This window comes from Crocodylus porosus, unplaced genomic scaffold (assembly GCF_001723895.1).
Source record: "Crocodylus porosus isolate Cpor-Errol unplaced genomic scaffold, CroPor_comp1, whole genome shotgun sequence".
Lineage (NCBI taxonomy): Eukaryota > Metazoa > Chordata > Crocodylia > Crocodylidae > Crocodylus > Crocodylus porosus.
The window spans coordinates 20,776,648-20,788,973 of NW_017728947.1; the positions used below are offsets into that span (position 1 = coordinate 20,776,648).

Below are 12,326 nucleotides of genomic sequence, written 5' to 3' on the forward strand. Positions count from 1 at the left end.
ACACTGGGGCTGGGAGAGCAGGCAGGGGATGGGGCCTGTTCAAGTTGGAGAGTCAGCCAATTTGGCAGTGGCCAAATCTCCGAATCAGATTCAGCTGAATTGATTCAGGACAGCAATTCGAAACACTGAATCAAATCACTGGTTCCTGAATCGGCCAAATCTGAAGTGAATACTAGCTGCTTCACACAGGCCTAATGGCTACCACCAAAAGGACTTGGCTGCCAACTTAGGGATGCTGTTAACTGGTCAGACAGCAAGCAGGACCTTGCACCAGTAATGACTTTGACCTACCATAAATCTAAAGAATTTCTTTACTGTAAGTACAATAGAAATATGGAAGAGAAGCACAAACCTGCTTGTTGACTCCAGGGAGGCGAGTATGGAGGCTAGGGTCACCATGTTGAATGTAGTTTTGCAGATAATCAAGTTGAGCTTCCTCAGATCTCAAACGGGTCAACCATCTTCCTTTTCTCCATGAGATTAGGGAATACTGGTAGCTGCTCTTTCCCACAGCCTGTGCCACACAGCCTTCTATGATGTCTGGAGATGTTTCATGAGTTAAGGCAGTGAGTCTCTCATATGTCCAAAAACATGGCTCACCAGAACAACATGGTAGTTTACTACACTGATTTGGAGGGCCCAAAAGAATATGTTTTTCTCCTAAGTCTAGCTCCCTAGACCGCTTGTATTTCAATGCTTTTATCCTGACTAGTCTTTTCATTTGCTACTGACATGACCAAATAGAAATGAGTCAAATGAGTAAAAAAAATATTATGCCTCTCTTTAACTGAACTTTGGAGAGAGGCACTACACATGCATTGGCTATATACTTTAAGATATTTCTAAATTTTCTTTCTTTTGGCATGGTTAAAGCTTCTACCAATATGCTAGGTGAATACTGTAGTAGGTTTGGGCCATTTTCTGTTGCTTCAGTCTTTTTGGGTTGGATTTTGGTCACGGAAGACACTTCTACACAGTATGAAATTCAGAAAGGGAAAAAAATCTTTTTGACTTTCACGTAGTGCTTGTACATGGCCAGATTCTGAAGGATTCCCTTTTTTGGGTAGAGGGCTGGAGTCAGAAGCCAGGATTCAGGGAACTGGACTCAACAATAAATCCCTAAACGAATCAGCATAGGCATTACACAGGCAGCCTCAGCCTGCAACAACCAATAATCAACTCCTTCTCTGTCAAAAAAAAAGATCAAAATCAGTGTTTGAAATGGGGTGCCGCCAAATTCAGAACAGCTCCGTACAGGTGCCATGAGTCTGAAAAGGTTCAGAACCCACAAAATCCCACTGTTGTCAACTGTGTTTTGATATAAAAAAGAAAAAACATGATGAGACTGAGGTTGAGTCTCATGTACATTAGTAAAATCCAAAGCAATTCCATTGGCAATAATGGATTTTTTTTTCTGGCTCAACACTGAAATATGTGCATTTTAATTCAACCCTTTATGTTGAAATGCAGAAGAATTCATTTCTAAACTTGAAAACAAATACTCATCTACAAGTGTGTTAAGGGGGCAATTATGTACCAGCAAGTCTTCGTCGGTCTTCTCACACCCTAGGGAAACCAGTAAGGACAACTGGCATTATGGCTACCATTAGCTGAAAGCAGAGACAATTCAGGGGAGAACACTGCATACACAAGGCCCAGTCAGTCTTTCCTCTCTTTAGTTAGGTATTTCCAAAGTCAAATATGCAGAACAAAAAAAGGCAAAGTGTGTGGAACTCCTTTATGAATGGAAGAAGGCATGGAGACAGGATATGATTAGCAAGCAAGAAAGAAAAAGCATATCATTTAAAAGTAATACCCAACCATCAGAGATCAATACAACCATGCTTACTATTCAGCTTAGTAAAGTGTTTGGTATCTGAGTATGTTAATATTATGTTCTAGTTTATTCATGTTATGACAATTTGCCACCTTACACATAAGAAACATGCTACCTAGTACTTAGTAAGATGCATGCACCATATATACAAACTGCGTAATTTGTTATATGATTAAAGAAATAACTTATGACTTTTCAATAGAGATCAGCACACAGGATCTAAAAAGGGGCTGGACTGCACTATCTGGAAATGTATGCAAACCCAATATAGGACCAACCAGGGCTCCCACCTCTTCCCCTCAGCACACTTGCAGTGGTGTCAGCGGCCCCTTCTCTGATCCCAAAGAAGCAGTGGTGCGAGGTCCTGTTCCCTCTCCCAGATCAGAAGTATGGATAGTAACTGGGGCTCTCTCTCCATACATCCCCTAGCATAGGGGTGGCCAACCTGTGTCATGCATGCCACAAGTGGCATGGGCAAACTGTGTAGCATGTGGCAAGCTAGGGAGGGAAGAGTGTACAGCAGAAGATAGGGAAGGAAGCAGAAAGCAAAGGACCAGGTCAGGCAGAGGAAGAGGATCAAAGTGGCACTTGGAGAGGGTATAGGGCTAATTTGTGGCATGCCTACCACTACCCTACCAGAGAAGCCATATCTATTTCAGCAGGTGTGCATGTCAGGTTTATTATACTCTGCTGCTGCCACCAAACACAGACTCCCCTGTTAGGGTAGTAATGGTGGGCAACACTCAGTACAACAAATTTTGGAGTTAAACACTCTGGAAATGCCTGGACATTTTCACACCCTTCAGTGCTATTTTCTCTGGCTGTATACTTAAAATATGGGCATCACTGGTTACTGCCTGTACTGTAACTGTACCGATTACCTTCAGTGCCCTTTCTCAAGCTTTTAATACTCTTTGTAGTTGGAAGGAAAAATTTTTAATACAAAGTTTAGTCATGTGATTACATCAGACTACAAGACCTGGAAAGCCCTATGGAGTTGTATTGTCCATGCCTTGGGCAAAAATAATGAAAATAAAAGGTACCAACAACTTCTTTGCTGCAATATATATTTTAATTCAAAGTGAATCTCGACAGTAATACACCATAAATTCTTATTTTGACACTCACCAAAATAGTCACCTGGAAAACCCGCTTTTTGTGACAAAGTACAGAAGGCTTGGTCACATTTAAATCACTGAGAACTAGAGAGAAATACTATCGCAAACTGTAAGAGACATTACATCCATAAAAATTTTTCCCAGTCCTCATATTGTAATATTGCACAGTGCAATTGCTACATGGCAAACTAGTGTAGCATAGAAATCAAAAGCAAAAAAAAAAAGCCACAAATCTACAAATCATTAAACAGAAACAGTTCAAACTTAATAATCAAGTCTATATCATTGGGTATTTCTAAAACAAACCTTCCTACAGCTTGCAGTGTGATTTAACTTTTACTTAACACAAACCAAGTTAAAATTAGCAGTAAGTACAGAAACTTTAAAAATTAATTAATCCAAAAAATTGTAAATACAGTAGCATAATTGATTAATAAAACACCCTGAATTAAAGTTAAAACAGAATACAAGGAATTCATATAAAAATAATTTGCAAATTAAAGTAGTATGCAAGTATGCACTTCCGTACTCATGCAGTGTTTTATTTAAAAAGACATTAAAACAATAAAATGTATAAATGCTCCTTTGCTGGGTACCTTTTCAGCAATCCTCAAAACATTTCTAGACAGATGGCCCCAGGCACCCACACAAAGTCACAGTAACATCAACTGGGCTCTTCACAGATGCAAGAGTCCACTTTCTTAGAGCATACTGTAGGATCTGGGCCAGTTGTCATTACTCTGAATTTAGTCGTGGTAGAATCCTAAATGCTTTGTTTTCTGAAATGCAAACACATTTCTAATAATACAGTATATCAGAGCAGCAGGCTTAATTTGGGGCACACTACAGCAATTTTTTGTGTGTTATATATTGTGGCATACAGGTAAATGTTTCAATTTAACAAGCATATTAGCTTTTCCTCCTAAGCACAGGGAAAGAAAATAAAATGCGTTTCAGCAATGACAATTTCAATGGCCCCAAACAGAGATAACACAATATTGTTTGTTTTCATGATACACAAGTCAATTAATCCTTTTGTGCTGGTGGTTCCTAGTGCATCCACTGCCTGCAGTGGATTAAGCACCAAGAAAACTCAATTCCCAACACCAAGAAATTAACATAAGACAGGATCTGTTGGACCATATAGTAAAAGTTTGAAGTGTTAATGTGTATGTCCAATTTACTTAAGTATTTTCTTGACTCCATATACTTAGGCTTTATATAAGATTTCAAATTAATCAGGCTACCCTTAATTTCTAGTGGATACTTTGTATATACATTTATACTTATACAAAATGCATAGAGTTGATTCCTAAAAACACTGAAATTTGTGGGAATAACTAGGTTTCTTCATTTTCAGTGTGATTAAAAATGTACTGCTGGTATTGGTTTTATGATCTAATACTGTTGGATTTCAGCTTTTATTATTTAAAAAGTAAATCAAATGTAGGCACATTTATTTCACTCAGACATTCATTAAATAAAACACTGCTTGCATTAGTGTAGTAAAGAAAAAGCCTACCAGTTATTAGCTTATTGACAGAGTTAAATTCAAATGCTTTGCACTCTTGTTCCAGTCAATGCTGCAGAGATTGTATTCCAGATTTTTTGTTTAAAAAAAAGTTAAGTCAAGCCTGCAAGATACAGCTTCTTAAGTGTCTACACAATGCCATTATGAAAACATAAAAAAATTAAGTTACATTGATACATCCACTTATATGCAGTGATGAGCTCAGAGTTAATGGAGATAAAATACTGATGCAAATAACACACCCCAAAATAACATATGCAGTTATCTTCCATCATTTACAATATAGTAGTTACGACACTCCAAATATGAAAGCAAAACAAAAATCAAAACCCCAGCTTCTATTTCATGTAATTAGACATATACAGAAATTAGAAGACTAAGAAAGAACTAGTTAATCACCTAATTTCACAGCTATCTGAAGTGGCAATCATTATATAGCAGCTTATCTATGATACATTCAAGATAAATGATACAATTTATTACTTGCCCATAAGCTAAAACACAGCCTCAGTTTAATACCTTCTTCAAATCCCATCTCTACACTACAGTATACTTGAGGTCTATGAAAAAAGTAGCTACCTTTTATAGGAAATGGATGATTAAGTCTTTGGTGCTGCAAAAGCAACTTCATTTGAACATAACAAAAAACAAAAAAGACACACTTTCTAGAAAAAAATGCAAAAAGCATGTAATTTACGTCCCTGACGGAATGTATTAAATAAGCAAACACCCCCAAACAGGCTAAAACAAATACTATAATGTAAAAAGGCTAAAATCTCTCCCATGCATAAATGAAAATTGCACACAAAGAACTCGCATCTTTTCAAGCTTCAATAGTAAATATTCTGCTACTATTAAATACTGCATGGTTTGCTCAAGCTAAGATGAAACCACATCATGAATCAATGAGCATTTTGCTTTTTTCTTTCGAAATCTAGTCAAAGTCATGCCTACTACACCTCTAAACAAGTTATTAAATCCAATTAGACAAAAACACTTTGAAAATAAACTACTTAGATTGTATTGCAGTTCCATTTAACAGTATAAAATACTGTATTGTGTCTGTCACTACTCAATAGCTACTGAATCAACTTCTCTTAAGCACTACTAAATTCTTTTCTTGAAGCTAGATCATTCTGAAAAATAAGACAGCAGAATTCAGCTACAGCAAAACATGCTGCCCTTTTGATAAGGAAAAACACCCAATACTAAAATCATACCACACAAAACCCAAAATGATCATTACTCTATCAAAAAAAAAATCAGCAGATCTGAATTTTAAGTGCTGCAGTCCTCAACATTTATATATAAGTAATAACATTAACAACCTCAAATATTTAAGGCACTATGTGTGGAAACGGTTTACAATGCAGCTGAGATTATTAGAACAACATTTAAGAGCAATGTTTAGGCAATTTGTTTTTGCCCATGCAAAAGACACATGCAATGTGAAGAACAACAGCTCAACTTTTTAGATAAGTGACTCAACATTTAAACACCAAGATACATAATACAAACAATTTACTTGTACACTGTACTGTTGACATATGTGCATCTGTTGCTCTAGATCTGTACACTGAATGGCTTCCCAAATGTAGACGTGTCTTGCACTAGTTAGAAGGCAATTTTATAAAAAATAGCAGGAGCAAAACCAGATTTCTGCTCCCACAATTCACCTGTCTAGAGTTACTATATAAGAAGATAACATGACCAAAGACAAGTTATACCAAATGTGCAAAACACATTAAAAGTGAGTTTTTTTTAAAGCTCAAGGTTGTTTAAATTGCACCCAAGTCTACATGATTCAAAAAATAATTTTCTTGTTGTGCCATGGCTAATATTTATTAAATACCATGTTTCTTCTCAAATCAAATGTTTGTATCATTGAGCTTCCTCAACATACTGTACTTGAATTCTCACATAAATGGATACTGGCTGAGTTTTGTTGGACTCAATGGAAATCCTGTATAAGCAGGTGATGCTGCAAAATAAGAATGTGGTGGGAAAATTGGTTTGTATTGAGTCTGATGAATGGTTGGGGAAGGTAAAAGACGAGGATTTATGCCCACTGGGACTTGATGAACTATGCCACTGGGATGAGATATACTGTACGTTGGATGCTGTAGTATAGGTCTTGAGGTACATGGTGAGGCTAAGAGGTGGGCTACAGGTGCAGCAGTACTAAGTGGTGCAGTAGGTGGATACGGAAGAATAGCAGGCTGCCCTCCAAGGTGTGTACTTCCAGATAAATGCGCATGCATTGTAGTGTGATTTGGACTTCCGTGTGGAAGGGAAAATGGATGACTGGCAACACTAGCTGGGATGTATGCCTGCTGTCTTCGATGACCATAGTTTCCATTCCACTCTTGAGGCCCAGATCCAAAGTGCTGAACCTGTCCACACACAGAAATAGCTTAATGTTAGCATTTGAGTATAAAGACTGTATGGGCTCATAAACTGGGGAAATGGGTTAAAATTAATAGAAAAAAAAAAAAAGTAAAAATCAAGAAAATTATAAAATAGGAGGAATCAAATGCACAAATGAAAGGGGAAAATACCGGCTATTTGAACAGTTCTACAGTTGGAAAATTTGAAGGTTACAAGAGATGATAAACAGAACAAGACTTATGGTAATGCTCTTGCAAATAAAAGTAAAAATGCCACACTGGGCTGGTTTAATAGAAATATCATACATCACATGAACAAGAGCCAACACTGGCATGGCATCAATTGGAGTGCTGCATTCAGTTTGGGCACCATAACAAGATGCAAAGAGAACAAACAGGAAAGACATTTTAGAGGGAAAAATAAGCGGCTTGGAAAATATCTATGAGAGAGAACTAGGCAAACCAAAGTTGAAAATAACAACCATATGAAAACATCATAATAGTTTACAACCTGTAGAGCAAGGGCGGGCAAAATACAGCCCACGGGCCAGACCCAGTCCACCAACTGATTGTATCCAGTCCACAGGCTGGCAGCCACAAAGTCATGATATCTGGCCTGAAGGGAGCCAGCAACTCCAGCTGCTGGGTCGTGCTGGGAATGTCCTGACCCTTACTGCAGCTTACACCAGCTCCTGCCCTGCGCACTGCAAACAGTGCCTGATGGGCACTTGGCATCATCTGCGGATGTAGCCAGTGGGTTGAGGGTGGAGATCAGGGTATTTACCTGGGTCTGCAGCTGAGGCTACTGCATCAGCATCATCAGCTGCAGTCCCAGGCAGTCACTGCTATTCCCACTGGGAGATTTTTGGCAGCATCCACAGCTGATGCTGGTGCCCGCCTGGTGCTACGTCCAGCATGCAGGGCAAGAGCTGGTATAAGCAGCAGAAGGGGCCAGGACACTGTGAGGATGGTCTGGGTTGGGGTGGGGGGGGAAGAGGGAGGAGGAGAGTAGAGGAAGAGGAACATGCTGTAGCTGTGTGGATGGGCCCAGGGCAAAGCCATGATCCGCTCACTGCATGCCTGCAGAACTGACACCTGTCCCAGGGGCACAAGGCAAGTAGAACAAAGCTCTGTTCCACACTCAGGCAGGATGGGGCCAGGGCTGGGATCTGGGGAAATGGGATGGGTAGGCACAGCCAGGATCACAAGATGGTGACAGCGCAGTCCCATGATCCCAGCCCTGGCTCTGCCCACCCATCCCACTGCACACCCCTGCGATGGGCGTCAGTTCTGAGGGCAAAGGTATGCAAAGAACAGATTGCAGTTCTGCTCCAGCCCATGGCCCCAGCTTATCACCACCCTGCAATCCTGGGGTCTCCACGGAGCCTGGCTCAGACCCGCTCGGGCAGGGTGTGGGCCCAGGTGGACGGAATGAGGCTATTTAGGGAGTTTTGATGAGCTGCTGCAAGGCAGTATGCTGACCCAGCCCATGACAGCTCACCAAAACTCCTTATATGGCCCACAGGCCCAAATAAGTGCCCATTCCTGCTGTATATCAACACACTAATATTCAGTTAATCTCATTAAAATGATCTGGAGAAAACAAGCAATAATGGGTTTCAGCCACAGAAACAAAACTAATAAAAATATGTACAACTACAATAAAATTATACAGTAAAACTATGTCAAGAGAGATGAGAAATTGCAATTTTTGGGAGTGGTAAAAGTTCAAGTCTGATCCTATCAGGGCTTCCACAGAATTGAATCTGTCCCTCCATGAAGATGCACAAGAATGAAACATATGACCTACTGCCAATGTTCCCTCTAAGGAGTAGCTGTCCGTGAGTGCGCCGCTTCGGTCCTGCCACCCCCTTTCGGTGTGGCATGGGACACACAAAAGGTAAGCTCCTCACTCTTCACCCAAGGGGCAGGCAGCGGGGTCTGGGGGGAAGAAGCCTGGGGGGCTGGAGCTGAAGGCTGGGGGGCAGGGGCTAGAGGGCTGGAGCCTGTGGGCCTGGAGCCTGCCTGCCCCGAGTGAGGCTCTGCTGGGGGCTGGAGGGGGCTCCCGGAAACTGTTCTGCTCTCCTGCATTGCCTTGGGGAGTGAGGAGGAATGTGGCATCAGGGCTAGAGAGTGGAGCACTTCACAGAGCCCGTGGAGCAGTTCCCTGGGGCCAGCAGAGGCCGTGCCAGCCCCTGCCCCAGCCTCCATCCCTGCTTTGTCTCACCTCAGGGTGGAGCCACTGCCTGCCCCGAGTGAGGCTCCTCCAGCTCCAGGGATCTGCTCTGCAGGCTCTGGGAAGTGCTACACTCCCGAGCCCTGACTACACATGCGTCCTTGCTCCCCTAGGCAATGCAGGGGAGCAGAGCAGTTCCCCAGAGCCAGCGGAGCCCATCCCAGCCCTCGTTTCCACCTAGGGGAGGAGCTTACCTTTACTAAGTGTCCCACACTGCAACACAGCTCCATTCCTGGTGGGTGCACAGCCTGAAAAAATTTGCGCACGGCCAAACTTTTCCTCGTGTGCGGTCCCGCACGCGTGCACCTTAGAGGGAACTCTGCCTACTGCATGTTCTTTTCAAATCTGAACTACCCTAAGCAATCAGTAATAAGACCCTCATCTGTATATAGCAAGCTTGCATTTTGCCTTAATATTTACTGCTATTCTATAAAAATAAAGAAACCATGCAGGGTTTTGTTGTCTTACTCCTCTAGATGCCTAGATATTAATAAAAAGGTTAATTTAGACATAGCCCAAAGTACAATGTTTAAAAGTGCTGAAACACAGTAAAAAGTTTTCCACTGTGAGTTAGGTCCTTGGCCACAGATGCGCCTGATGCAATGTTGGAGGGTAGTACTAAATTACATCTAGGTATTCATGGCCACAAGAGGCCTTTTTGGTAAGTTGAGGAACTGCTGGAACAGAAACATACATACACAATCCTTTTTTCTCCAGCCTTGTTCCCTATACCAAGGGAAAACTGCCATGCAACTAAGTACACATGACCTACATCATTCTTGGGCTTGCTGAGATGAGAAAAATGTCCAACTAACCAGATCTGCTGTGTTTCATGTTACTTTGCACTGCTGGTGAGGGCAAAAAAGGTGGGGAAAAGGCTAAAAATATAGTCCCATGTCTCTAACTCCAGAGTATGCATACTTCAGGATTTGGATGGGGGAAATGGTAAAGTAGAGCAAAAGCTCTGTTATCTGGCACCCATGGGGAATGGAGGGTGTTAGATAATCAAATATGCCAGTTACCCGAGAGGCATCTTTGCCTGGTCAGGCCAGCGCCCCTCCCACCACATCTGGTGCACCAGGCTTTCAGTCTCTGGCATCAGTGTGCTGGGCAACAGGAAGGAGGGCCCCATGCAGGTTGCTTTTCTCTGGGCCACGGCCCGAAGTGGGACTCGGCGAAACCAGAAGTGGGACTCCCAGTTTCACTTTTACTGCTTCAACCAGTATGCCAGGTAATGAAGTGCTGGATAACATGGCTTTTACTGTAGATTAGATTTTATGCTAGGCCTTCTACTAACAATTTTTCAACATTGTTTTTCCACTGCCTTTAAAAAATTCAGTCTGTAAAATGATGGTTAATTCAGGTGCCTATTAAAAGTGAAAGATATGGCTGACCTGTACAGTAAGTCAAAGAAGTCCATGGCCAGGGTTTAAACAGCTCGAAAGAATTCGGGCTTTCGTTTTAACTAAGAAAGAATTCGGGCTTTCGTTTTAACTAAGAGTCTGATTTTCAGAAATGCTGAGAACCCATTTAGCATCTTTAAAATGATGAGTGTTCTATATATTTAGGAATCAGGCCCTCAGACCCCAATATAGCAAAACAGATTTAGGTTATGAATCTCTTACCTGACTGAAGTTTATATGTTGCTGCTGGAATGCTGATGTCAGCTTGTGCTGACGGTTCCCAATAGCAGAAGGCTGGTTTATTTTTCCCAAGGCAGATCGACCTTTTATAAGAGGCTGGCATGTGGCATCTATCAAAATATAAATGGGGCACACTTGCTATTTTAATATTAAGTATTTTTTTAAACTGTCCAAAGGCAAACTGTCAATTGTTTTAGCTACTAATATCAACAACAGTCATATACTACAAAATAAGAAAACAATGAACTTAAAAAAAATTGAAAGTTAATTTAGGACCGACTATTCAGGTAAAAATACATGATTAAATCAGAAAGAGAAGTGGCTTAGTTTTGTGTTTCATACACACAGCCATTGGAAGGACTGCTCAGATTACTACTCTTAGTCATTGATATAGAAGAGAAAACCAACAAAACTAGTTTACCTGTATTTACCATCTGCTCATCTAAATTTAATCTGTTTTCTATTCTCATTGGTGGCACCACAACAGTACAGACGGCTGGTTTGATTTCTGGGTTAACTGAGGCTCTTGTTTCCGTATTTTGATTGGCGTTGTCTACAAAACTGCTTTCTACAAATGGGCTGTCATGTCCTGAACAATCAGAGGCTGGGGAGCCATCCACAGTATCACAGCCACTCTCTTGTTCATCATCTGACATACTATTAAAAACACAAGGTTTGCATTATTGCTTCCATCACATACAAGATCACAAATTATTTATTCAAAATGTTTAAGAATAAATTCAAACGCAAAAAAATTACATTTTGATTACACTTAGGGTATAAAGTTAAAATCACATAAGCATGGCCATTGCATGGAACTAAAAAGCCCAGAATCACGTTCCTGCCTTAACTGACAATTGTAACAAAAGTTGAAATAAAATTGTCCTTATGCAAATACTTTGTTTAAAAAAAAAAAAATTGATGCCTATGGCAAACTGAACATCACTCTTGCCCCAATTACTCTCCTAAAATCCATATTATTTTTTAGATGGTATCCTCACTGCAAACATAAATGTTTATGCATTGCCATCCGATTAAAAAAATAAGGGCCTCCCCATGCTTTGTGCCATAAATAGCAGAGGAGATGCTTGGGGGAAAAAAAAGGGTCTCCCTGAAGAGCTTTTGAGAGACTTCATCCAACCTAAAGATAGTCACAGTTAAGCAGAGGAGGACAGGGGGATACCTAGCGATAACTACCAATTATGTGTCGATCAGCTCTGTGTTTCCAACTTGTTTGTTTTCATAGTTGGTAGGGTCGGAAGGGACCTGAGTATATCAGCAAGTTCGACCCCCTGCCACAGCAGGAAAGAGTACTGGGGTCAAATGACCCTGGCAAGGTGTTCATCAAGCCTCCTTTTAAAACCCCCCAGGGTAGGAGCCAGCACCATTTCGCTTGGAAGTTGGTTCCAGATCCTAGCCGCCCTGACAGTGAAGTAGCGCCTCCTGATGTCTAATCTGAATTTACCCTCTGCAAGCTTGTGACTGTTATTTCTAGTCACTCCTAGTAGTGCTCGGGGGAACAGGGACTCCCCCAATGCCTGCTGGTCCCCTCTGACTAGTTTGTAACAGGCCAC

General features: G+C 41.2%; 1 protein-coding gene across 3 annotated transcripts in view; it reads right to left on the bottom strand.

Moving 5' to 3' along the window:
• Positions 1–2,890: 2,890 nt before the first annotated feature.
• Positions 2,891–12,326, bottom strand: part of HIPK3 (homeodomain interacting protein kinase 3) — a 126,219-nt gene continuing 116,783 nt past the window's right edge. For all 3 annotated transcript variants that reach the window (XM_019551429.1, XM_019551428.1, XM_019551427.1), the window contains exons 14-16: positions 11,174–11,409; positions 10,735–10,862; positions 2,891–6,879 (exon numbers count right to left, since the gene is read on the bottom strand). In XM_019551429.1, coding sequence (XP_019406974.1) covers positions 6,403–6,879; positions 10,735–10,862; positions 11,174–11,409 — 841 coding nt within the window. In that variant the 3' untranslated portion in view covers positions 2,891–6,402. The remainder of the gene's footprint in view (positions 6,880–10,734; positions 10,863–11,173; positions 11,410–12,326) is intronic.